General features: G+C 49.9%; 2 protein-coding genes across 2 annotated transcripts; one reads left to right on the forward strand and one right to left on the reverse strand.

The window, feature by feature from the left end:
• Positions 1-775: 775 nt before the first annotated feature.
• CUNHXorf38 (chromosome unknown CXorf38 homolog) lies at positions 776-12,443 on the forward strand. The gene is made up of 6 exons (XM_036460666.2): positions 776-1,047; positions 1,239-1,373; positions 5,986-6,105; positions 7,456-7,605; positions 8,107-8,286; positions 12,281-12,443. The coding sequence occupies exons 1-6, from the start codon at positions 838-840 to the stop codon at positions 12,440-12,442; spliced, it is 957 nt and encodes a 318-aa protein (XP_036316559.1). The 5' UTR covers positions 776-837; the 3' UTR covers position 12,443.
• Positions 12,444-20,412: 7,969 nt separating this feature from the next.
• MPC1L (mitochondrial pyruvate carrier 1 like) lies at positions 20,413-21,276 on the reverse strand. Its single transcript, XM_036460461.1, is given in 6 exon segments — positions 20,413-20,606; positions 20,609-20,664; positions 20,666-20,711; positions 20,714-20,872; positions 20,875-20,895; positions 20,898-21,276. Coding segments are annotated over 6 exon segments (855 nt in total).
• Positions 21,277-27,110: the final 5,834 nt, after the last annotated feature.

The following is a 27,110-nucleotide window of genomic DNA, read 5'->3' on the forward strand; positions in this document are numbered from 1 at the left end:
AAGGACAGGCTCCAATGTTTAGACTCTCCCCTCGGAGCCTTTTGGCGATAGTTTTAACTTCCTTCTCAAGCTCAAGAAGTGCACGAAACCTAACTACAACTGAGATCACCTCTTGTCATTCAGAACTGACAATTCATTTGCCTTCTGACCCTCTGGCACACTTACCTGGAACTTAGACTCCCTTATGGAGGAGCACTAGTTATCATATAATGTGGAGTACACAATAATCATCCAAAGCTTCAGCGCCAAAGAAGAAACCCTTATCTGGCTCGGAGTGTGCGGCCTTCCAGAATCCACCCTCCAAAACCCAGGTGATGTGTTGTCCACTTTGCCTCTCCTTGGTGGCCCAAAGGTGTCACCTTGGCACAAGGCAAACCGGTGATAGGGGCGTGGTGCAGGCTACCGCCTTCACTTTTCGCTAGTTCCCGGATTTGCTACACCCAATCTGTGGGTTTAGAAACCAGGTAAGGCAGCTTAGTTGTATAACGCTAGGCACATTCAAGAAGTGTGCCTCCAGCGCCTTCTGCACTCCTACAAGAAGACAGGAAGGGGCACGGACATCGGACGGGAAGGAGAATTCGGGGCTGGCGGGGTCTCAGTTTGGGGGAACAGTTTCAGGTAGACACGCTGGGTAAAGTGTGGGTCCTTTAAGACGGGTGCGGCCGACTTTCCTGGGAGCCCGAACGCCCCGCCCACAGGCCCGCGCGCCGTGCTGACGCGCCCTGCACGTGGGGCGGGGCCACGCCCACCTCGCGCGCCGCTTCCGGCTCTGTCTAGGATTCCGCGCCTGCGCATTGCCGCCCGCCCCGCCCCCCGTGGCCGCGGCAGGAGCGGGAGATGGTGCTGTCGGAGTTGGCGGTTCGCCTCAACTGCGCCGAGTACAAGAACTGGGTGAAGGCGGGCCACTGCCTGCTGCTGCTGCGCCGCTGCCTGCAGGGCTTCGTGGGCCGGGAGATGCTGGCCTTCCACCGCGGCCTGCTCGCTTGCGCCCCGGGCCTGGGCCCTGGCGCCACCTGCAGCTCCAGGTGCTGCCCGCGCGGCCGCCAGGTGAGCATCCGGGGCCTTGACCATTGAGTCCTCCCCCACCCCGCCCCATCCCCTTGCTAGTCCCTCCGACCCCTTGCGCGCGCGCGCCCCCCCCCCCCCCCCCCCCCCCCCCGGTTTCGAGCTCAGTGTCCCGGGCCCTCCGTGGTGCGGGGCCCAGATGCCCAAATGCCTGTCCCTGCCGCGCCCTGCAGTTCCAGCCTCAGTGTCCGCTGTGCGCGGAGTGGAAACGGGAGATCCTGAGACATCACACCAACAGGAACGGGGACGTGCACTGGGGCAACTGCCGGCCGGGCCGCTGGCCCGCGGACGCCTGGGAGGTGGCCAAGGTGAGCACCTGCGGCCTGTGGGCCGGGCGGGGCGGCGCCGCGGGCGGGAGTCACCGGAGCCGCACCTCATCCACAGCCCGAGGAGCGGAGCCCCAGGGCTGGCGTCGGGGCGGCTCCGGGAGGCTTGCTGCGGCCTGTCCGCGGCCTGGGGGCATGGGAGTTGCTGCTCCCGCTTGCAAAGCCGGGGGCCGATCTGCGGGGGAGACGCGGGGACAGGATGGAGCGGGGGTCCCGGGCACAGGCCCCGGGGGCCGCATGGAGTGCGGTGTGGAGGGGAAGTTGCTCCGCTCCTCAGCCCGGTTCTCATGTCCCACGAGGACGGCGAAGTGAGCCAAGGCGGAACGGGCTCCAGCACGGAGGCCCCATGCCGGCTAAGGAGGGAAGCCGGAGCCGGGGTAGGCGGCCAGATGGAAGGGTTCCAGGAGACTTGTTTTTAGGTTTTGGCAGTTTGACTGACTAGCCGGGCCAAGTGGGAATTTCTGTTGTTGTTGTTGCCTCTTTGATGTTTGCCAGAAGCCGTGGAGGGGGTGGGCGGCTCAGGCAGCCTCCTGCCAGTGAGCAGCGGGCACAGGCTCGGTGCCTGGGAAGCAGCGATCAGTCCCAGCTCAACCGCTGTGAGTGCCGTGGGGCCAGCCCGTTCCCTCTCCTCCAAACTGAAGCTGAACTGTCTCAGCACCCAGACTGGTGGCTGTCAGGGTCCCGTAAACCCACACACCTGCACCCCCGGCCCCCTTTTTCTAAGCCAACTCCTCTCACCTAGACAAGAAAACACCCTAAACTCCGTCCTCTACAGTGACGTTTGGTCTCTGTTGCTGCTGTTATACCCTTGGAATTCTCTGGAAGCACAGGCCACCTGCTCATGCCACTTGGTGTTGCTGTCACCTGCAGACCTTCTAGTTCAGATTCTTTCTCCCTCCCACCCCCCTTTCTCCCTTCTCTGAACTTGCCTGGCCCAGCTCCAGCCCTGATGGCGCCATCGCTGCTGCTGCTGAGAGGAGGGCTCTCACAGGGAAGCTGACTGGTTTCACTTTCCAGTTTTCTTTTCTTTTGTTCATGAGCACCGTTTACTGATTTATTTGTTTCCCCCCCGCTCCTCCCCCCCCCCCTTTTTTGGCAACCATCACCTTGTTCTCTGTCTCTATGGGTATGTTTCTATGTCGTTTTGTTTATTCATTTGTTTTTCTAGATGCCACATATAAGTGAGATCACATGGTATTTGTCTTTCTCTGATTTATTTCACTTAGCATAATGCCCTCCCGGTCCATCCATGTTCACAAATGGCAAGAAGGAAACAAACACTAATTCAAAAATATTATACACTCCTAGGCTCATTCCAGCATTACTCCCCTGTTTCCCCGAAAATAAGACAGTGTCTTATATTAATTTTTTCTCCCAAAGTTGCGCTAGGTCTTATTTTCGGAGGATGTCTTATTTCCGGGGACACACGGGTAGTACTAGCCAAGCTAGGTGAATGGATAAAGAAGATGGTGTGTGTGTGTGTGTGTGTGTGGTACACATGGAATCTTATTCAGCAGTTAGAAAAATGAAATCTTGCCGGGCCAGGGTGGTTCAGTGGTTGAGCATCAACTCATGAACCAAGAGATCACCAGTTTTATTTTTTATTTATTTATTTTTTAAATATATTTTATTGATTTTGTACAGAGAGGAAGGGAGAGATATAGAGAGTTAGAAACATCGATGAGAGAGAGTCATCGATCAGCTGCCTCTTGCACACCCCCTACTGGGGATATGCCCACAACCAAGGTACATGCCCTTGACCGGAATCGAACCCGGGACCCTTCAGTCCCCAAGCCGACGCTCTGTCCATTGAACCAAACCGGTCCCGGCAGATCACCAGTTTTAGAGAAGAGGGAAGGGAGAGAGAGGAACATCAATATCAGGTAAAGCATTGATTGGTTGCCTTCTGTACGCGCCCTGATCACAGGTTGAGCCCCCAACCTTTCATTATATGATGCTCCAACCAACTGAGCCACACCGGCCAGGGCTCCAGGCATGCTTGCTTCATCTCTCCGAACTCTCACTACCCTCTTTGTGCCTGCATGGTAGTTACGAAATCCCCCTTCTCGCCCTCTCTGCGGCACACACTCGCCCTCCTTTTTATTCCCTCTCCTTTTTACTCCCTCTCCTTTTTACTCCCTTGCCTAAAGCCCTTGGGGGGCTTTCTGATGCCCTTAGAATAGATCCCAGACCCCTTTCCAGAGCCTTGTTTATTTCTCCACCCTCCCCTCCTCCTCCTCCTCCTCCTCCCTCTCCTCCCTCTCCTCCCTCTCCTCCTCCTCCTCCTCCTCTTCCCCCTCCTCCCTCTCCTCCCCTTCCCCCTTCCCCTCCTCCTCCTCCTCCTCCCCCTCCTCCCTCTCCCCCTCCTCCCCCTCCCCCTCCCCCTTCCCCTCCTCCTCCTCCTCCTCCTCCTCCTCCTCCTCCTCCTCCTCCTCCTCAGTGTGGACACATGCGGGAGGCTGCATGTCACACGTGGAGCACACGGTATGCGACATGGCTTTAAGGAACAGCTTTCGAGGCAGTAGGCCCTTCCTGTTGGCTTCCGTTTCTGGAGAAAGGGAATGATGGCTAGAATAAAATGCCACTGCGCGAGAGACAGGTTCACCGTGGCGAGAAAATGCCAGAGTGTGCCTTGTAGTGGCAGGGAAACCAGACCTGGTCTGAGGCCACTGAGGCCTCTAACTCTGTTTTCCTCTCAGCAACAGCCTGAGTAATGAGCAGAGTTTCTCTTTCCTTTTCTTGGAATTCATTATTGATGCTCTAGCTCAGTGGTGGGCAAACCGCGGCTCATGAGCCACATGCGGCTCTTTGGCCCCTTGAGGAGTCTTATATATATATATTGTTGATTTTTTACAGAGAGGAAGGGAGAAGGATAGAATTAGAAACATTGATGAGAAACATCGACCAGCTGCCTCTTGCACACCTCCTACTGGGGATGTGCCCGCAACCAAGGTACATGCCCTCGTCTGGAATCAAACCTGGGACCCTTCAGTCTGCAGGCCAACGTTCTATCCACTGAGCCACACCGGTCAGGAGGCCCCTTGAGTTTTTAGCAAAGGCCAGCTGAGATGTACCCTAATTAAGATAATAACAATGTACCTACCTATATAGTTTAAGTTTAAAAAATGTGGCTCTCTAAAGAAATTTTAATCGTTGTACTTTTGATATTTGGCTCTGTGGACTAAGGAGTTTGCCGACCACTGCACTAGCTATTTCTCTGCTAGCCTTTGCAGCATCCATAACAGACTTCTTTCAGAGGGTGGCATATGGTGGCTGTCAGATCTAGAAAGACGGGGCTGGTACTGACCACCGGACCTTCTGATAGGGGCCATTTCTGAATGACATGAGGCTCAGGTGTAGGGTCCCCCACCATCAGGAACACGGCCCTGACACCCCCCCCCCCCTTCCCGGTGCATTGGCGTCTCAAGCAGCCCTGTAGGAGGCAGTGCTGTCGCTTGCCTACTGAAATGTGTTTGTTTTCAAGGGAACGCTGTATTTTATTTAGAGTCCTCATTGCACGCAGTTTCTCATATGTCATCTTTTCCAGTCCCTTGGCAGGCATGCTCTCCTGAGCTGCTGAGCTCGGTGAAGTTGTTGCCTTCAGATGTAAATTTGGCAATGTTTCAGGAAAGAAATGTGCCCCAGCCTTGCTATAGCGCCGTTTGGGGGCTTGTGCCAGAAAATGCTGGGAAAGGCAAGATCGTGCTGGAACAGGCCCTCTGCTGTCATCTAGGGCCGTGGTCGGCAAACCACGCCTCAAGAGCCACATGCGGCTCTTTGGCCCCTTGAGTGTGGCTCTCCCACAAAGCACTACAGCCTGGGCGAGTCTATGTTGAAGAAGTGGCGTTAGAAGAAGTTTAAGTTTAAAAAGTGTGGCTCTCCAAAGAAATTTCCATCGTTGTGCTGTTGCTATTTGGCTCTGCGGGCTCATGAGTTTGCCGACCACTGGCCTAGGGCCTCCAGCCCCGGAGCTCCATCTGGAACTCCGCAGGTCCTGTCACCCGCACCACCAGCAAGGTGACAGCCAGCGTTCTGGGCCTGTTCATTCACATCAACTTCCTTAATCGTCACAACACACTTGGAGGTACATGAGAACGTTACCCCGTTTCCTGATGAGGTCTCTGAGGGCGAGGACCTTGGCCAAGGTCACACAGCTGTCCCCCACACTCCCAAGCCCACAGCCTTGCCTTTATACTACTGTACTGAGTTTTCTCAAGTCCTAGTGTCTAACTATTGTTTAAAATTTTAAATCTCCTTTAACAACTCAGCCACTGACACTTCAGTAAGGACAAGAAAGAGGTGCTTTCTACCCATGTTTCCTGCTGACGTGCTTTTAAGAAAGTGCAGGAAACCAGCTGTGTGACATGTTAAGTGTCTCTCCGAGCAGAGGGACTGATAGAACAGCCCTTCCATTACTGCCCTGCCCGCTGAGCTGCGCCCTGCTTCCCGGCTGGTGCTTTGGACTCACGAGGCTCTCACTGGAAGCTTCACTGAGAGAAGGGCAGTCAGCTCTTGGGAAGCAGACACGTGGCACGGGCCCCTTAGCTCACGGGCTTGGCGGAAACTCAGGTGCCCTCGTCTCTCCCTCCCACAGGCCTTCATGCCCCGCGGACTGGCAGACAAAGCAGGACCCGAGGAATGTGACGCAGTGGCTCTTCTAAACCTCATCAACGCCTGCGATCACTTCCTGGTGGATCGGAAGAAAGTCACAGAGGTAAGAGCCGTCTGATTTCAGCCCACACAGCAGGAGTCAGTCCCGTCTGCCCTGTGGAGCCAGCTGGGAAACACCCAGTGATGCTGAAGCTGCGCGCAGGCGCAGCACACAGCCCCTCCCCAAAACTCCAATGTGCAAAGAAACCTAGACTTTGCTGCCGAGCCGTTGGCTAGCCCGGCCAGTGTGCTCAGTGGTTGAGTGTCGACTTATGAAGCAGGAGGTCACGGTTTGATTCCCGGTCAGGGCACTGGCCCCGGTTGCAGGCTCCATCCCAATGTGGGGTGTGCAGGAGGCAGCCAATCCATGATTCTCTCATAGATGTTTCTCTCCCACTCTCCCTTCCTCTTTGAAATCAGTAAAAGTCTTTTTAAAAAACTTTTTTAAAAATTTAATTGACAAGACCAAGCTACATAGAACTGGAGAAAACAGGAACACTAGTGAATAAAGGCCTGAATAGATCACTATGTCAGATTCCTTGGAGATTTAGACAGACGTGTCTCTCACCAGAGAACAGCTCTGCGCAGTTATTACTCTGAGGGCACTGAGGGTGCATGTGAATGGAGTGTTTATAACGGAGAGAAGACGCATGGACATTCTGCTAGGTCGCCAGCGGCTAGGACTGAGAAGCCTGTGTGACATCAGCAGAGACAAAAACGATCGCAGTGCGGAATTGACCCCTGTGCTCTCTCCTCACAAAGATTGGAAGGCTTTCCGTGCATTAATGAACACATCGGCAGCACCATCTGTCTTAAAACACACGCTCCTCTTTCATCATGGTTTCTGCAACAAAAAGCTCCCTTGCCCCGCTTCCCGGGGCTCCAGCGATAGCTAAGGGTTTCTGCGTTTTCTGCTGCAGCCTCGGGCGCGCAGAGCCGCCAGCCAATCCTCTTGCTCTCCCGGCTGTTTGCAGGTAAGGGGTGTGGGGGTTGTAAGAGACAGCCCAGCCAGGCACAAGGTGGCAAGGACCAAGGATAGGTGTAAGCTTTGCATTTCTTTCCCTGATGAATTGATTATTCAAGTGGCAGGGGATTGAACATAGCAAAAAGCCTTTCTGCAACTTTTCTTTTAAAAATAAAAATGGTTTGTTCTTTTTATGGATTTCAGGAAGAGGGAGAGGGAGAGAGAGAACCATGGACCGGCTGCCTCCTGCATGCCACACACTAGGGATCGAACCCACAACCTGGGCATGTGCCCTGACTAGAAATGGAACCACGATCACCTGGTTCATGGGTCCGACGCTCAACGACTGAGCAAGCCGGCTGGGCTGCAACTTTGTTTGGAACTACAAAAATGTCAGTTTACCCCGCTGTTTGACTTTGAAGGCTTTTACCGTTTTTCGTCTTTCTGTAGGTGATTAAGTGTCGTAACGATATCATGCACTCTTCAGAGATGAAGGTATCTTCTGTGTGGCTTCGGGATTTCCAGATGAAGATCCAGAATTTTCTGAATGAATTCCATAATATCCCAGAGATTGTGGAGGCGTACTCCAGAATAGAAGAGGTAAAAATTAGGTTGAACACTTCTGGCATTAAGAACTAAGGGGAGCTCTAGCCTGTTTGGCTCAGTGGATGGAGCATTGGCCTGTGGACTGAAGGGTCCCGGGTTCGATTCCAGTCAAGGGCACATGCCCGGGTTGTGGGCTCCATCCCCAGTGTGGGGTGTTCAGGAGGCAGCTGATTCATGATTCTCTCTCATCATTGATAAAATATATATATATATATTTTTTTTTTTTTTTAAAGAACTAAGGGGGGAAAGTAGCCACAGTCACTCACTTAGAATTGGAAGTTTATTAGGTTTAAATGAAATTTTAGCATGTAAACGGTAAAACATGTTGATATGAAATCTAGAACTGTACTGGGTTAGGAAGCTTTTCTATGGTCACAGGATGCTATTAAAATGGGTCCAGTCAGTGACCATTCATTGTGAATGAATTCTTGGAGTCATCCAGTGGAACATCTTTTTCATTCATTCAGTTCCTCTCTCTGTCCGGTGTTTCAACAGCTGCTGACATCGGACTGGGCCGTCCTCATCCCCGAGGAAGATCACCGAGATGGCTGTGACTGTGACTCCGGCGTTCACCTGAGTGAGAGCCAAGTCCATGAAATCGAAATGGAATTTCTCAAGGAAAAGCTTCACGAGCTTTATCTTCAGGCAGAAGAACAAGAGGTGTTGCCAGAAGAGGTAAAAAATGAAAAGTACTATCTCCTCTGCGTGAGTAAACAAACAGATGCCAGGGAGGAAGAGGAGCTAATTTTAGCCCATTACCAACCATGTTTCTGATTTATAAGACAAATCCCTTCCAGAAACGAGTACCCCTTTGGCGCGGATGAACAGTATCTTTAAACCGTTCTTTTCCCTTGGCCAGCACACATTTCAGTGCCTGATGCCTGCCACAGGGTGGAGCCACACGGTGAGGCTGCCACAGCTCCGAACAGCGGTGCCGGAGTCTCTGCGTGGGGTGGGGGGTGGGAAAAGGCTTCGCTGAGAAGGTGCTGTGGAGCTGGGACTAACAGAATCAGCTCCGTTTGACAAATTGGCATTTTTGGCAGAAGGAACATCACCTGTCAAGGCATGAAAACAGCTTGGGCCCAGCCTGTGTGGCTCAGTTGTTGTGTCGACATAGAACAAGAAGGTCACAATTCAATTGCCAGTCAGGGCATGTGCCCACGTTGTGGGCTTGATCCCCAGTAGGGGCACGCAGGTGGCAGCCAATCCATCATTCTCTCATCATGGATGTTTCTCTCTCTCTCTCTCTCTTTATCCCCCCCTCCCTCCCTCCCTCCCCCCCCTTCCTCTCCCTCTTTCCCCCTTCCTCTTTCTGAAATCAATATTTCTCAAAAAGCCAGAATAGGTTGGGCCTGGACAGTGACAAGGTGAGCCTGGGAGGAGGTGTGATGAGATGTGAGGTCAGGTAGGTTGAAGCCATATTTGAAAGGTTTTCTGTGCTTCACCCAGGGGCTGGACCTTATTCCCGAAAGTGGTAGAGAGCGATAGTCTGGTTTTTTAATCCTCAGCTGAGGGTGCGTTTATTGGTTTAGGGAGAGAGTGAGTGGTGCTCCCTGGCACACCAGGGTCATATTAAATGATGAATGAGACTGAGTTTTGCTTTCCAAGTCCCTGGGCGTCGTCTTGCTTTGGTTTAAAATGCACGGAGCCAGCCCCACTTCTCTTCCTGCTGCTGCTTCCAGAAGCAGGTTGTGTAAGAGGAGGCAGCCAGGGGCTCCGGATCTCAGCCGCAGCGGTGTCTGGGGTCCCCTCTTCCCTCTTGAGGGAGCTGCGGTTCTTTCCTGTGTGTGTAACAAAGAGCAAAGCACACCGGCAGCAGCACACTCCTGCCAGCAGTCTGAGCCGCGAGCTGCGAGGGAGCCTGGCCATCACTGATGGCAGCTCTGGAGCAGGCAGCCCAGGAGCAGGCAGCCCAGGAGCAGGCAGCCCAGGAGCAGGCAGCCCAGGAGCAGGCAGCCCTGGAGCAGGCTCTGGCGGGTGTGAGGCTGCCCCGCGCCTGGGGCTGGCCTTGGGTGCCCGCGCTCCAGGCTGTGCCTCATGCCTCACTGCCTCTGTGTCACTGAGGAGCTGGCGACCGTACATTTCAAACCCTCATTATCTCTGTTTTCCAGGAACAAATTGGGGTTAATGGGCTTGTTCCCCGGGTCCCAAGCCTCCAGATATGTTGATAAGTTCTCATTTTGCATGCTTTTGTTCAGTGGACCATGGCATTGCTCTTGCTGTTTCCATTGATCAGAATGTAAATGCGGATGGATTGGCATGTTATCTCTAAGAAGTTGAAGGTTGGCTTTCCGTGATGTGAGGAACTTGACCTTGTTGAGGAAGTTCAGTCCCGATATGGTTATCCATGCTCGCCAGGGTCAGGCTCCAAAGGCAGATGATTCGATAGACCACCTTTCAGTGGCTCTAAGATGCCACCGTTTGTAAGACACAGCATTGATTCCACTGCTTCTGAGACAGAAAAAAAAAAATGCTGCCTGTTTGTTGTAAGACATTCAGTGGTAAGATGCACTCTCATTTGAGATGTTAAAATAGGAAGAAACAGCACGTGCATCCAGGAATGCGGAAATCCGGTGATTATATTATGAGCACAGGACTTCTCCTGTGAGTGTTTAATAAGACCTGCTTCTGGTGTTCGGTAAAGCAGTGGGAGTCGGGGTGGAAAGCCGAGTTGAGGAAGAATGGCTCATGGTGGTAATTTAGTGTGACGGTTCCCAGAATGCCTCATGGAGCTCATGGCAGAGAGAGCTCATCATGTCAATTCTTTTCTGCTCGATGATGAGCCGTAATGATATACACTGAGTGGCCAGATTATGATGATCTCTGAACACATAATAATCTGGTGCGCGCATGTGTGTGTGCGTGTGTGTGTATTAGAGGCCCGGTGCATGAATTCGTGCATGGGTGGGGTCCAGCCAGCCTGGCCAGAGGGAGGGGACATGGGCGGTTGGCCAGCCTGCCTGCAGGTGGAACTCCTGGTTGGGGAACAATTTGCATATTAGCCTTTTGTTCTATAGGATACACCCAGAGTGGCCAGATGATTATGCGTTCAGAGATCATCCTCATCTGGCCACGCAGTGTATAACGTTATCAAAGGGGCTCCCCTGGAATACACTGCGTGTGTAACTTGCGCTCTGCTTCAGATCCGCGGGGAGCAGCAGCCGGCCAGCTCCCCGGGGACATGTGTGGCGTGTGGCTGCCAAGGGCCATCTGCCAGAGCTCGGCTGCCACCCAAGCGCCCTTCGCACGGCCCTGCCGGCCACCATGCTCTGCTTGGCCCTGGCAGTTGAAATTCAGCAGAGTAAGCGGCTAAAAAACAGGGGAAGAGCTGGCGCCTTCTTGCAATGCATTCCTGCTCTCAGAAGCCCCGTGAGGCCCGCGCCTCAGCGTGTGTGGCGCCCAGACCCGCCAGCGTGGCCCGGGCTCTGCGGGGAGGCCCTGGGGGTGCTTCCCAAGTGCTCCCGGTGCGGTGCCCGCGGCGTGCTGTGTGCTGGGGGTGCTGAGCTGGGTGATCTGCATTTTCCGTGTTTATGGGTTCCAGATTTCTCCTGTAAAGCCCAGGTGTCCTCCAGGAGCCGTGGGCTTGTTTCCAGCCGCGCCATAAACAGCTCCGCTGAACGGCGGCCATGTGCTTCCTCATCGCCGCCGCCCCTCCTGCTCCCCGTTCCCCGGAGCGACAGCCACGGCCCACTTCCCGTCCCCTGTCCCCGGCAGGCATCACCCCGCACCGCTGGCTCTTTCCTGCTCACATCACAGTCCCCTGTGTGCTTGCTGAGTGCCCCCTAGACCTGCATCAGAATGTGGCCACCTTCCTGCTAGGGGTAGGGCACTTCACCACTATCCTTCATTAGATTTAGATCCCCCTGGCTAGCTTTTAAATGAGGCCAGAGTTTCCCATTTAAAAACTTCATCAGCCCTAGCAGGTGTGGCTCAGTGGATAGAGTATCGTCCTGCTGGCCAAAGGGTCCCAGGTTCGATTCCGATCAAGAGCACCTCCTTGCAGGCTCCTCCCCAGCCCAGGCCCTGATCAGGGCTCATGCAGGAGGCAACCAATCGGTGTGTGTCTCTCACATCGATGTTTCTCTCTGTCTCTCCCTCTCTCTCCCACGCTCCCTAAAAATCAATGGGAAATATCCTCTGGTGAGCATTAACAACAGCACATCATACCCCAAGATACAAGTCACTCACCTTTGTCATAAGCACAGGGACCAGCCCTTGGTGCGCTTCCAGGCTGCTGTTCTGCGAGTGCTTGTGTTAGGTTAAGTTCTGGAAGTCAATGTTGCCAGTGGGAGTTTAAATTGCTACCTCACCCTAACCAGTGTGGCTCAGTGGACAGAGCGTTGGCCTGCAGACTCAAGGGTTCCAGGTTCGATTCCAGTCAAGAGCATGTATTGTACCTTGGTTTTGGGCACATCCCCAGTGGGGAGTGTGCAGGAGGCAGCTGATCGATGTTTGTAGCTCTCTGTCCCTCTCCCTCTCTGTAAAAAATCAATAAAATATATATATTAAATTGGTACAACCTCAGTAGATGGAAGATTTGGCCCAATCTAGCCACGGTTTCTGTCTCTTGGTGGACACGTGAGCAGGAGCCTGACTTGGAGCTGGGAGTTTTCCCTTGCATCCCGGGCCCATCAGAGTCTCTGACTGCACTTGTGTGGTTTCTCTGCAGATCCTGACGCGGCTGGAGGCGGTGAGAGAGTTTCTGAGCAGCAATGAGGATCTCAGGAACGGCCTTTCAGAGGACCTGCAGAAGCTGGACGGCCTGTGTCTGCAGCATCCAACACTGCATTCAGAGGAGCCTGCGAGGCAGGCAGCCGCAGGGGAGGCCTGAGGTGAGTAAGAATAGAACAGCCTCGCCCCTTGATGCCGGTCTCTGTCGGGTCACAGCGGACGGACACACAGTGTCACCCAAGGCTTCCCTGTCCCGCGGAGAGAAGGGCCCCAGCCTTGGTGCGGGTTCTCGCACCAGCTTTGTGCAGCCGCAGGTGCCGGAAGCTGCTGGTCTGGTCTTAGTGAGTCAGCGTCAGACCGTAACCAGAAGGCAGGGCAGCCCTCATGGTGCCCACGGTGCCCAGCTCTCAGCTGTGTTCACAGCAACCTGTTACTCCATAGGAAGATCTCATTAAAATGAGTAACTTCTTCCCCCTCAGATAAAATTAACGTCTCCTTTGATTTCAGGTTGCCCTTGGGCCAAGCCAGACCTGTCCTCTGAAAGTCAGCACGACTCCTCCCTCAGCGTCCTCCTCTGTGCAAAAGGGAGACCTCCCGGAGCACTCTGCCCCCAAAGGATGCTGTCTGTCCCTGAGCGCCCCTTTCCACCTTTGGGAGTTTTGCTCTAGCCCAGTGGTCGGCAAACTCATCAGTCCACAGAGCCAAATAGCAACAGTACGATGATTGAAATCTCTTTGGAGAGCCACATTTTTTAAACTTCAACCTCTTCTAACGCCACTTCTTCAAAATAGACTCACCCAGGCCGTGGTGTTTTGTGGAAGAGCCACACTCAAGGGGCCACCGAGCCGCATGTGGTTCCCGAGCCACAGTTTGCTGACCACGACTCTATACTCATAAGCAGAGTGTTGTGCGAGCCCAAAAGATGTTAGATTCGGTACTTTTAAGCCAAAACTGTCATCCGGGGTTTTGGGAGTTTGCTTTTGTTTTGTTACATTGAAAAGGTGTCGTTCTTTTCTGGTCCTAAACTGGCTGCTGAGCACAGGCAAGGCTGGGCCCCCTGCAGACCCTTCCTGCCACGCCCCTCCTTCCTGAAGTGTGGCAGTGCTGTCTCTTAATTTATGAGGAGGCCCAAGGCTCGAGCTGGGTGTCTGGAAGAAGGCGAGAAAAAAATGTCCCCAAAGGCCATTTCCTAGCCATTTCCAATTAGTCATGGAACTGGTGGCCTGAGGCAGTAGGACAAGAGGGCGGGTCCATGCTGGTGAGGGTGGGGCTAGAGAACAGTGACTGACTGACCAAAGGGGGGTGGTCGCAGCTCAGTGTCCCAAGCGCATGTTGGGAAAAGGTGCCCAGGTGCTGGCACTTAGGGAAGGAACTGCCTTGGCAGCCACAGCTTCCGCTCACTTAGCTCCCATGCTGAGCACCGGCCTGGCCTCCTGCGCTCAGCTGATGTTCGATGTTCGGCTGAATAGGAGGGTCACATGTAGATTACATGTCGGTTACGCTGTCATCTAAGCCTCTCTCCTCCCTCTTTAGGAGATTTAAGAATTACTACATTCTTAGGGAAATTCATTTTCTTTTCAACAGGTTCACAAACTCATTCATACTTCCTCCATTCCTACCCAAGACTTCCACTCTGACTGTCCTGTGTGTTCCTGAGCTGTGACACGGCTGTCCGGTTCCAGCTGTGGTGCTTAGCTGGCCATGTTGCCTCTGAACCTTCAGGGACAGAATTGCCACGGTCCCCGCTGCCCAGGGCCTGGCCGCCTGGAGGAGTGGCCCAAGTGAAGCTGAGCTCTTGCTTCCTCGGCTGCCCATCAAGGATGTGATCTGGCCTGGCTGGTGTTGCTCAGTGGATAGAGCATCGGCCTGCAGACCAACGGGTCCCAGATTCGATTCTGGTCAAGGGCAGGTACCTTGATTGCAGGCTCCTCCCTGGCCCAGGCCCAGGCCCAGGCCCTGGTCAGGACTCGAGCAGGAGGCAACCAATCTATGTGTTTCTCTCACCTCGATGTTGTTCTCTCTCCCTTTCTCTTCTACCCCCCCCCCCCCCCAAAAAAAAATCAATGGAAAAATAACCTCGGGTGAGGGTTAACAAACAAAACAAAATTGTTTTAAAAGAAAAAAATTTAAAAATGGTTATGATCTGTAGAGAAGCGGCAAGGATAGGGCAGGTGTTCAATGTAAATATTTTTACATTAAAAGGCACTAATGTAATTTTATTAAACTAAGATATATGCAAATGTGCCTGTAACTTCCTTCTTGGATCTTTCTTGTTACTCTAATTTTTTTTGGGGGGGGGGGGGGTTGTGTTGGGTTGGGTTTTTTTGTGTGTGTTTTTGGTGCTGAAACCTGGGTACAAACCATGCTCTTTGGTCTTTAATCTTACATTTTCTCTCTCCCTTCATTTTATGGAGTTCCTTGAGATGACTTCAGTAGTAAAGAAACAAAAATTTTCATCCATCTTAAACTCCCCCCAAACGAAGAAACCCTGCAGTGTTTTCTAGCTTCGAGACATAAGATACAAAACTTGGCATCAAATTAAGTCTTGATTCACTAACCAATTTTTGACCTCATTTCCAACTTTAGGGACTTTGGGGCTATGGACACCTTATTTTCATATCTCTCACGTGCAGTTAGCTTTTCCTTATCTACTCAAACATTTATCAATGTCAGCCACGTGCTAGGCATGAACAAATGCAGATGTAAGGGTTTTAAAGGCACAGCCGATGGATGGCCTCTGAGCTTTCACCTCCTGGATTTAATGTCCGCTCTGGTAAACTACGATACTGCTCAGAAAACTATCCTGGCAGCATTGGATCACACTGAAATGGAAACAAAGGGAGACATTCCCAGAGAAGGCTTACAGCAAAGTGACAGACACAGGGACATGACCTGTGGGCCTCCTACAAGCCTGTGCGTGTGGGAACAGTGCGCACCGAAGGGTAGTCCCAGAATTGGCAGCCAGGCACGGGGGTGGGGGTGGGGGGTGGGGCAGTTAAGTGACGGCACAGCCATGCTGCGGTGTATCATGCAATTGGGAAAAGAGGATGAGCAAGTGCTGCCATGCAGTCCTATGGAGTGCGCTCTGAGACATGAATAGAAAAGCAGACTGTTAGCAGTGTGTAGCATGCTATAAAACTGTTTTAAAATAACAGGTCTGGAAGGGGGTGTTTTCCCCAAGCATTTTGGCTGTTGCCTCAAAGGAATTGGGGTCGAGGGGTGGTTCGAAGAAACTGGGCCTTTCTACTCTGTATACTCCCATGTGAAACTTCTTTTTACAACAAACATACACTTGTGTCCTTTGTCATTGTTTTTAAAATTTTATATTTCATAATAAAGAGACATGAACAATATGAATCCAAACAGAGTCATGTGTCACATTTCCTGTAATCTGTCCCAGCCTCCTTTTTTGTGGGGGTCAACTCCACCTTAGCTGTCAAGGTCAGAAGCAGCTCTGGAAGTGGCTGCTCCTCCCTCGCCCAAAGCTTTGTTTGATCTCGCAATGCCTTGTTTTCATCCAGCAATACTGTGCTCTCGGCCTCTCCCTGGGACACGATACAGTGGTTCATGGTTGTGAAAGAATTAGAGGAGCCCGGCCGGTGTGGTTCAGTGGTTGGGCATTGGCCTATGAACCAGGAGGTTATGGTTCCATTCCCAGTCAGGGCACATGGGGCGTGCAAGAGATAGCTGATCCATGATTCTCTCATAATGGATGCTTCTCTCTCCCCCTCTGAAATCAATTAAAAAAAAAATATATATATATATATATATGTATATATATATATATATATATATATATATGTATATATATAAAAGAATTAGAGGAGGAAAATGGTTTTAGTATTATATATGATGATGATCTCTGAATGCATAATAATCTGGCCACTCAGTATATATCCTATATAATAAAAGGCTAATTGTCCCCTCAACCAGGAGTTCGACCAGCTGGCAGGCTGGCCAACCACCCATGTCCCCTCCCCCTGGCCAAACCCCACCCATGCACCAGGCCTCTAATACACACATGCACACACTAAGTGGCCAGATTATTACGCGTTCAGAGATCAATAATCTAGCCACTCATTGTAGTTGGAGAGAGATGGCAGTTCTTTGGATTTTAGCCTGCGCTTTGCTAGGAAGCTCAGAGGACCTCAGGAAGAACTCAGGACTTCTTAAACTCAGTGTAAAACACAAAATCTGGGAAATAAGCATGTGTCAGTAACAGAAACTTTGGGAAAAATAACTGCCAATTCGGAAAGCGTTATTAACCTCATAAAGTCCTGGTAGGCATCTGCAGACAGTTTCAGTTAAATTGCCAAGGCCAGGAAGGATTATGTTTGAGAGTTTGGGGACATTATGAAATGATTTTACCCCAATGATTTTAAAGGTTCGTTTTTATTAAAGTATTAATCATTTGTATGACTTTCAGCATGAATATCCCAGGCGACAGAGGGCTAGATCTCTTAGCTGGGTGCGCGTACTGCGAATTGGATGCTGTGAGCGGAGGCTGCGTTGGAGGAGAGGTGTCATCTTCCGGGGTTTTCCTGATGGCTCTGCCCACTGGATTATAAGCGCGGAGTGCGGAAGTTCTCAGCAGGCAGTCCCCCCTTTTCTCCTGCCAGGTTAATTAGAAACCTACCTGCTCTGAACTGTGTTCAATAGCCTTTTATTGAAATCTAATACTCAACTTACAAAATACATTCTGTAAGACAAATCTAAAAATATTAATTTCTGCTCATAGTGTAGCGAAGGGGAAAATCCTTCCAAGTTTTAATAAAAATCTTGATACAAGGTTATGATTCATTTCAGAAGTGTAAGAACAGCTTTTTATTACTGCATGGGAGTTTTGGCCCCCCCGTGATGGCCACCTCCTGGTATTCCCACTCCTGTATTGTCCTCTCACGGGGTACCAGGTGGCCAATAGAGCCCAGGGGAGGCGGTGGTACTTCACCCCCCAGGTTAAGTACGTGGGCGCAGCCCTGTGGCCCTCCGGGCACGGAACTGAAGCCTCCTGCAAACTGTGACTCTGGAAGTAGGGTTCTCTAGCCACAGGCAAGTCTCCAGACACCGCAGTCCCAGTGGATAGCTAAGACACCCTGAGCTAGTGCAAGCACCCAGCTAAGCCAGAAACTGAGAGAGAATATTTAATTTAAAAAAAATTTATTGATTTTTCACAGAGAGGAAGGGAGAGGGAGAGAGAGTTAGAAACATCAATGAGCCGAAACCGGTTTGGCTCAATGGGTAGAGCGTCGGCTTGGGGACTGAAAGGTCCCGGGTTTGATTCCGGTCAAGGGCATGTACTTTGGTTGCGGGCATATCCCCAGTAGGGGGTGTGCAAGCGGCAGCTCATCGGTGACTCTCTCTCATCCATGTTTCTAACTCTCTATCTCTCTCCCTTCCTCTCTGTACAAAATCAATAAAAATATATTTAAAAAAAAAAAGAAAAGAAAAAAAGAAACATCAATGAGAGAGAAGCATCCATCAGCTGCCTCTTGCTTACCCCCTCCTGGGGATGTGCCCGCAACCAAGGTACATGCCCTTGACCGGAATCGAACCCGAGACCCTTCAGTCCACAGGCCGATGCTCTATCCACCGAGCCAAGCCAGTCAGGGCTTTTTGTTGATTTCAGAGAGGAAGGGAGAGGGAGAGGGAGAGAGAGAAACATCAATGATGGCAGAGAACCATGGTTTGGCTGCCTCCTACACACCTCATACCAGGGATCAAGCCTGTGACCCAGGCCTGTGCCCTGACTGGGAATCGAACCGTGACCTCATGGTTCATAGGTTGACGCTCAACCCCTGAGCCACCGCTGGCTGGGCTTTTAATTTTAAATGTTTGTTTAAAGCTAAGTTTGGGGATGAGTTGTTACATAGCAACAGATAACACACTAGTTTTCCAGAGTCTGGCCCGCCCACCATGGGGAATGTGAAATACAGAACTACCAGGAGGATTCTGCTTAGATGCCTCAGTGGATAGAGCGTCGGCCTGTGGACTGAGGGTTCCTAGGTTCGATTCAGCTCAAGGGTATGTACCTTGGTTGTGGGCACATCCCCAGTGGGAGTATTTTCCAGAGTTCCACTAATGTGCCTGTCTTGTCCGAAACCTGACAATTTCAGAAACTTAAAGATGTGTGTTTTTTTGTTTTGTGGTTTTTTAAAATATTTTTTTTATTGATTTTGTACAGAGAGGAAGGGAGAGAGATAGTTAGAAACATCGATGAGAGAGAGTCATCGATCAGCTGCCTCTTGCACACCCCCTACTGGGGATGTGCCCACAACTAAGGTACATGCCCTTGACCAGAATCGAACCCGGGACCTTTCAGTCCACAGGCCGATGCTCTATCCACTGAGCCAAACCGGTTTCAGCTAAAGATGTGTTTTTTAATGGATTTGCATTGATTGGTTTTAGAGAGAAAGAAACATCAACTTGCTGTTCCACTTATCATTGGTTGATGCTTTTATAAAATTTTTTATTGGTTCCAGAGAGGCAGGGAGAGGGGGAGAGAGGAAGAAACATCCATGATGAGAGAGAATCATTTATCGGCTGCTGCCTGCACTCCCCCTACTGAGGATGGAGTCCGAAACCTGGGCATGTGTCCTGACTGAGGAATGAACTGTGACCTCCTGGTTCATAGGCCGATGCTCAGCCCCTGAGTCACGGCGCCGGGCCACTGGTTGATTCTTGTATGTGCCCTGACTAGGGATGGAACCGGAAACCCTGGTACATGGAGTTAACACTAACCAACTGAGCTGCCAGGCCCAGGCTCAGAGAGCTGTTTCCAGTTGCTCTGCATTTGAAATATTGAATAGAAGCAGGGTTTCAGCAGTCTTAAACACACACATTGGGGTTCCCCAGTAGACCACTCTGGAACTCCCTGCATCCGGCACAGACAGGGAGAGATTTGGGGTCAAATCCTAAAGGGTAGCTTGTGCTGTGGCCTCACCCCCACAGCCGCCCACTCTCTCCCCCTTCTCCCCTGCTCCCTGGTTTAGAAATCTGTAACACCCATGAGGTCCCAGGGGTATAATCTGGGCTAATACTGTTGGCCACAGACCCTCACCGCCAGAATAGCTAGTGTTCAACACAGGGTGATAGGGTAACCCAGTGGTCGGCAAACTCATTAGTCAACAGAGCGGCAAACCGAGGCTCGCAAGCTGCATGTGGCTTGAGAGCCGCAGTTTGCCGACCACTAGGTTAACCAACTGCATTCCCCCATTTTTAGGTATGAGGGGAAGAGGAAAGGATTATGGTTTTGTCACTTTTATTTTCTAATTTAGGTACCTATACTCCAGCGTTGATAACAATTGACCTGAGTTGTTTATCCTGTTTCCATGGAAGATTCTAGAATTTCTGTCACCAAGAGATTCTAGAGTCTTTTAGTAAGTACTCCTTAAAAGTCTAAACTGGGTTTCACTGAGTTCATATAAACTCACTTCCAAGTATTTCCATCAGTAGAAATAGCCCCACACTTTTTTGGTCTTAAGAGATTTGTGGCTCTACCAAGGTTTTAAAAAGCCATGTGTGCTAAGCATCCTTATTTGGCCCCTGGACACCCCAAGCAAATAACAAAAACATATTCCCAAGAGAGCTTTAAGAAAATAAAAGAAGCAATGAGTTAACCCTGGCTGGTGTGGCTCAGTGGATAGAGCCGCGGCCTGTGGACTGAGGGTTTGATTCCCGGTCAGGACACAGGCCCGGGTTGCAGGCTCCATTCCCAGTATGGGGCGTGCAGGAGGCAGCTGGTCCATGATTCTCTCTCATCAGCGATGTTTCTCTCTCTCCCTCTCCTTTCCTCTCTGACATCAATAAACATCTTTTTTAAAAAGAGAGAAAGCGGCAATGACTTAGGCACATAGTTAGACATGCCTTTCAGTCAGTCTTCCTTCCGCATACAAACTGACCTTCGAGTTGCGGGTCCCAGGAGAACAGCCAGCCCGCCCCTCACCTTCTACAAACACTGTGTCCACATCAGGGAAGAGGCGAGCTCGGTGTCAGGCCTGTGCCAGTTCATTCCCAAACTGCGGGTTCCGGTGAGATCTGCACGGTGTGAGCCAAACCGAGCCTTCCTTCATCTTCGGGAGGAGGAAGAGTTCAGCTGCCAAGATCCGATGACTCTCATTCCGGGGGCCCTAGTCACAGGTGCCATGAGTGCAGCCCTGGGGGTGCTGGTGGCGGCCTCGGTGCGGTGCCGGCGTCAGCAGCGGGGGTGAGCAGGCGGCTGCCCTGCACGCTCTGCGCCATCACGTTGGCGCCATGACACGCCGTGAGCTGACACGCCATGAGCAGGCGGGTGCGAGGCCGCAAGTAGAAGACGGGCGCCGCGGTCTGCGGCCGTGGATGACCTCCGGTGTCGCCCTCACGTCCCGAAAGGCGGCCAGCGGCAGGCCAGTTGGCCAGGGGACCCCAGAAGTGTGTGCTGCTCACATAGTCGCGAACTCCTTGGTCTTCACGTGCTCCAACGCCTTGCGCCGCCATTGCCGCCGCGGGGGGAGGGGTGTCACGGAGCAGTGGGAGCGCCCACAGACGCCCAGCCCGCTCACAAAGACGTGGCCATGGAGACCGCTGCCATGGCCTCGCGCCTCGGCCGGGCTGCCGTAAAGTGCAACACACAGCAAAGCCGTTGTGGTGTGTGCGCCTTTGGGGCGGGTCATAGCCTCGCTTTCCCGCCTTCAGCGACTGCCGTAAAGCGAGGCAGACAGCACGTGCGGCTGTACGGGCGTCAGTGCCGGGCGGGAGCGCAGCTTCCCCTTCTGCCTGAGAGCGGCTGCCGTAAAGCACGTCCGGTGCTGTGCTGTGTGCGCTGTGGCAACCCGAGCAGGCCCTCGTGGAGCCCGCCTTCACGTGACCACCTGAGTGTGCAGAATGCGCATGTCTGCGTGTGCGCGTCTGCGTGTGCCCCGCTGGCAAAGGGGGAAGCAGAGCGCCGTCGCTGGCACCACCGTGGTGTGGCCGCCATAAAACTCTCCGGGCTGCACTCAGCCCCGGGAAGGCGACCATTGCGCGGCCCGTGTCCCCTCAGCTGTGCAGATGGCACCTGGGCTCTGTCAGCGTGTGGACAGCGTCGATGGCAGCTGACACGAAATCCCTCACCCAGGTAAACGCTGCAGTCCTTCCAGTCTGCCGCAGTGTTACTTGCAGCCAGTTACAGGTCACCCCGAAATATTCCAGATCTGGCTCCTAACAAGGACATTCTCCTAATTTAGTAACTTACTCGCAATACAGTAATCCCGTCAGATACTTAACGTTTAGTAGAGTACTTTCTCCACTGTGCAGCGCACATTTAACTTTCAATTTTATGGCTGTGTTTAAAGTTTATTTATTTGTAATGTTTTTATTGATTTCAGAGAGGAAGGGAGAGAGAGAGAATCATGGATGGGCTGTCTCCTGTTTGCCCCCTACTGGAGATGGAGCCCGCAACCAGGCACATGTCCTTGACTGGAATGGAACTGTGTCAATCAAGATTCACATTTAGTTATTAGATTAATCTTTTAGATTCACCTCCTTAATCTAGAATCGTTCTACAGTGTTCTTTGTCTTCAGTAACACTGGCATTTTATTTTATTGGTTTGAGAGACAGACAGACAGACAGACAAGCATCAGTTTGTTGTTCCACTTATTTGTGTGTTCATTGGTTGATTCTTGTATGAGCCCTGACGGAAGATCAAACCCACAACCTTGGCGTGTCAGGATGGCATTCTAACAACGTGAGCTATCCGGCCAGGGCCTGTTGATGAAAATTCTTAATGACAAAACTGATGATTTTCCCAGTGTTTTCTACCGTTTCCAATAAAAATAATACTTGTTGAAAAATAATAAGTATACATTAAAATTCTAATACTTTAAGTAGTGGTTTACAAATAAGCCCATTGTACCTTTAAAAGTTATTACATTCTGTTCATTTATGTCCCAGACATTTCACATAAATATGTAGTATAGCCATTGCTCGAAAGGAAAGCAGCGTAATTTTTAGATAACCCTCTAAAAGGCGAAGCTTCCAAACATGGATGGCTGGTATAAATCAGGTTATTAGTTTGAATTCATAAATTAGCAACATGAATTGATTGACATTTTAGGCCTACAATGCCACATGCTCCAGTGTCCTAAAAGATCAGCTAACTTGCTTTCAGGTACCTATTGCTGCATAAAAAAATCACTCTAAAACTTAATGGCTTGGAACAACAGCCCTTACAAATGTGCAGTTTGGGCTGGACTCCTGGTTCCTAGGTACATGCTCCAGGGACTGCCAGCTCCAGGGACTCCCCAGTGGGAGCAGCCGATCCATGATTCTCTCTCATCATTGATGTTTCTATCTCTCTTGCCCAGCTAGTGTGGTTCAATGGTTGAGCATCAATCTATGAACAAGGGTTAGGGTTAGGATGAGGGCTGGAGGTCACAGTTCGATTCCCAGTCAGGACACATGCCTGGGTTGCAAGCTCAATCCCCAGTTGGGGGTATGCATCTCTCCCTCTCCCTCTCTGAAATCAATAAAAATATATATAATGTATATTAAAAATTCTATACATATAAAAGCCTAATAGGCAAATTGTTCTACTGGGAGTATGACTGCTTGCTATGACATGTGTTGCCCACCAGGGGGCAGCGTGGGATGTTGGTGAGCAGCACTGGCAGTGGGCAGCAGTGGAGGAGCTGCTGGCTCCAATGGGCCCCAACAAGAACGGAACCACAGTGGGATGGTGCAGCAGGTGAGTGGGCGGTGCCAGGCCAAGGTGGGTGCAAGCAGGGGCCCTATTGTCCTGCCAATCGCCCTGCAGATGGCAATAAGCAGCGACAGTGGGGGTCGGGGCCACTGCCCCAATTGATCACCCCAGACAGTGATCGGCAGGGTTGTCGGGGGTGGGGGGGAGGGCAGCCCCAATTGATCGCCCCATAGGCGGGATGGTGGAGCAATTGAGGGGGCACTGCCATGCCACGGTGGGGTACCAGTTGGGGCTGCAGGACTGGAGGCATGAGCTGGGACCCAATCCCCGCAGGCCACACCAAGGGATCCCACCCATGCACGAATTCGTGTACCAGGCCTCTATTAATAAATAAAATAAGTAATTTGTGGGAAGATACTTTGAGATTCTGTAAATGCTCATTTCCTCATTTAATATTTAACCTAGTACATTTAGCATCCATTTATGATTCTTGCCTGTACCTTGTGTTAATCTAATAGTAACAATTTATGTATTTGGTTTTTACTCTATTATTAATATTTTTTCATCCTCACCCGAGGATATTTTTTTATTGGTTTTTAGAGAGAATGGAATGGAGGGAGGGAGAAGAGAGAAAAGTTGATGTGAGAGACAGACTGGGCCTTGACAGGGGCCAGGCATCAAGAGTGCAACTCAGGTTCATGCCTTTGACTGGGAATGGAACCCTCGATCCTTCAGTCTCCAGGCTGACACTCTAAGCACTGAGAAACAACAGCCAGGGCATTATTTTTTAATTTATTTTTCAATTATGTTACATTCAATATATTATATTAATTTCAGGTATACAGCATAATAGTCAGACAATCTTATACTTTACAAAGTGTTCCCTCCAATATTTCAGTAACCCCCTGGCAGTGTACGTAGTTATTACAATATTATTGACTATATTCCCTAGCCAACATTTTACTTTTTAAATTATTTTCTGTCTTGTGGTGTGAAAGTCAGACATGTACTTTATTAAAGTTGCCCTGGTATGCCGGCCAACATTTACAAAGCATAAGACGTCCTGAATTATGGCTGTGAAAACCGAACATTTAGGATTTAGGTATTTTATGAATTTTTTTGCCACATCCTATGCTGATTTCCTCGGAATATTTGCTCTTAAATTCTACCAAAGGGAATAAATAGCATAGTGTCTCAGGAGAAGCTGGATGAATAAAACAATAGGCGGATATATTGACTCTGCTATTTTCAGTTACCGCTGAAAGTAATTTTAGAGCCATCTGTGGCTCTGATTCTAATCTCCTGCCTTCTTACACTGTTTCTCCCCTCATGTGAATAGAATGGCCGAAGGCTGGATAGTTATCCAGTTTCTTCCAGTAGCTACCAGAATGTCAGTGAAATGTGTGGTACCTCATTTTCTCTAGCAATCAGGTGGCGGGAAGGGATCGGTTGGGTCCATTCCCCAGTGACCTGTTGCTCCCTCCCAATCTTTTGTTTCTGACTCGCTTTATTGCAATACATATTTTGTTGCAGTGCTCTGGAACTAACTCACAATATTTCCAAGGTATATACACACACACATATACACATTGCTATTTATTTTTTAAAAAGTTTTTATTGATTTCAGAGAGAGGAAGGGAGAAAGACATAGAAACATCAATTGGCCATCTCCTACACGCCCCACACTGCGGATTGAGTCCACACCCTGGGTATGTGCCCTAACTGGGAATTGAACTGTGACCACCTTTACATGGGATGACACTCAACCACTGAGCCACACCGCCCAGGGCACATTACTATTTATTTTATCTGAACCATTTGAGAGTAGGTTGCAGACATTTTTCTACTTTACTCCTTAATACTTCAGTGCATATTTTCCTAAAACAGAGATATTCTCTGATGTAACGATAGTACAGTCATCAGAGATTACCATTGTATAGAAAACTTTATGTAATTACTAGAGGCCCAGTGCACGAAATTGTGCATAGGTAGGGGCCCTAGGCCTGGCTGGCGATCAGGGCCGATCGGGCCTTCTGGCTGCTGGCCTTCCTTTGTTCCATGCCAAGCCTGGTGGTCCGTGCACGTCATTCGAGTGATCAAACTCCAGGTCTCCTGGTAGAACTCCCAAGGGGACACTTTGCATATTACCCTTTTACATATATAGATTATATATATAGATACTCCATGTTTTAGTTTGGTCCATTGTCTCAATAATGTCCTTTATAGCATTTTCCCCTACAGTACAGGTTCCAGTCCAGTATGATTTCAGAGTATGATTCTCAGCTTTCCTTTGTTTTTCATGACTGACATTTTGTAAAGAGTATTGGAGCTTCCATGATGTTTCCTCATAGATTCAGTTTTAGCTTCTCACCCAAAATACTAGTACTTGGATGGTTTCTTTCTCTCTTTAAAATTTAGATCTCGCCCTGGCCAGGTAGGTCAGTTGGTTAGAGCATCCTCCCAATACACCAAGGTGTGGGTTCGGTCCCTGGACAGGGGACATATAAGAAGCAACCAAAGAATACATCAATAAGTGGGACAACAGATCAGTCTCCCCCCCACCTCTACCTCTTTCTCTCAAATCAATAAATAAAATTAAAAAAAATTTAAATCTCTCATCTATTTAGAGATTATTCTTGTGTTTGCTGGAAGATGTGGATCTAATTTTATCTTTTTCAAAATGGGTGTCCTACTGCTCCCAAGTTATATCTCTGGACTTTCCACTCTCTTCCATTGGCATGACTGCTTTCTAATCTGCCAGATGATACTGCTTTATATCACAGAGGCTTTTTATACCTGGCAGGGCTAGTTCACCTCTGTAACTTCCCTTTTTCTGTGTTTTCTTAGTTTTCAATTTTGCACATATAAACTTTAGCTCCATAAAAACATGTTTGTTTTCACTGGGATCCCATTAAATTTGTTCATTACCTAGGGATTACTGACATTCTTATGCTGTGGGTTGAATTTTGTCCACCAAAAAGCTATGTTGAAGCTCTTACTCCTGATACCACAGAATGTGAGCTTATTTGGGAATAGGGCTGTTGTAGATGTAATTATGTAGTTAGGATGAGGTCATGCTAGAATAGGGCGGGCCCTTACTCCAATATGACTATTCTTACAAGAAAGAATTCTACCTCAAGACTGTAACAGAAATACTGCCTGAGTTCCAGCTTGCTGGCCTGCCCCATGAACCAATTCCTTAAAATAAATGTGTGTGTGTGTGTGTGTGTGTGTGTGTGTGTGTGTGTGTGTGTATGTATGTATATATATATATATATATATATATATATATATATACATACATACATACATATATCATATATTCTCTGGAACACATTGACTGATATACTGCTCTTTCCTATTCAAAAAGCTGTCTTTTCATTTGTCAAGCCTATTTTTGTGTGTTTTAAGAGTTTCAAAGTTGAAATGCATTTTCTATATACATGATTTCTTAAATGACAGCCAAGCTAGATATAAAATTCTTGGCTTGCATTTTCTTTTCTTGAAAATGCTGTTCCATTCTTGTAATACCTTGTGTATTATTCTTGAGGTCTGATTCCAGGTAAATTTCCTCTTATATCAGTAATTAGAGGCCTGGTGCACGAATTCGTGCATGGGTGGGGTCCCTCGGCCTAGCCAGCAATTGAGGCTGTCTTGCCCAGTCCCAGTCAGGACTGATGGGGGCCAGCCGGCTGGGGAGGGACCATGGGAGGGCTCCAGGGCATATCCAGCCCATCTCGCCCAGTCGCGATTGGCCAGACCCCAGCAGCAAGCTAACCTACCAGTAGGAGCATCTGTCTCCTGGTGGTCAGTGCACATCATAGCAACCAATCTGTCGGACACTTACCATATTAGGCTTTTATATATATAGATTTGACCTTTTTCCTGGAAGCCCTTAAAATCTTTCTTTTGTCTCTAAAGTATAAAATTGTATTAAGATGCATCTCAGAGTTGATAGACTCAGGTCAATTTTCCCAGGTATATATGTAGATTTTTCTTATTTATGGAGTTTTCTTGGATTTGAATTTTGAAAAATTAGTTCTCTTCCATTGTTGTTTTTCTTGTATATTTTCCATTTCAACTATTTTTTTCTGACCCCTTTTTATTTACCTGGTTTTCTATCTTTATGCTGTATCCTTTATTAGATTTCACTTGAATCTATTTTCCTTTGGG

This window comes from Pipistrellus kuhlii, unplaced genomic scaffold (assembly GCF_014108245.1).
Source record: "Pipistrellus kuhlii isolate mPipKuh1 unplaced genomic scaffold, mPipKuh1.p scaffold_m20_p_32, whole genome shotgun sequence".
Classification (NCBI taxonomy): Eukaryota; Metazoa; Chordata; class Mammalia; order Chiroptera; family Vespertilionidae; genus Pipistrellus; species Pipistrellus kuhlii.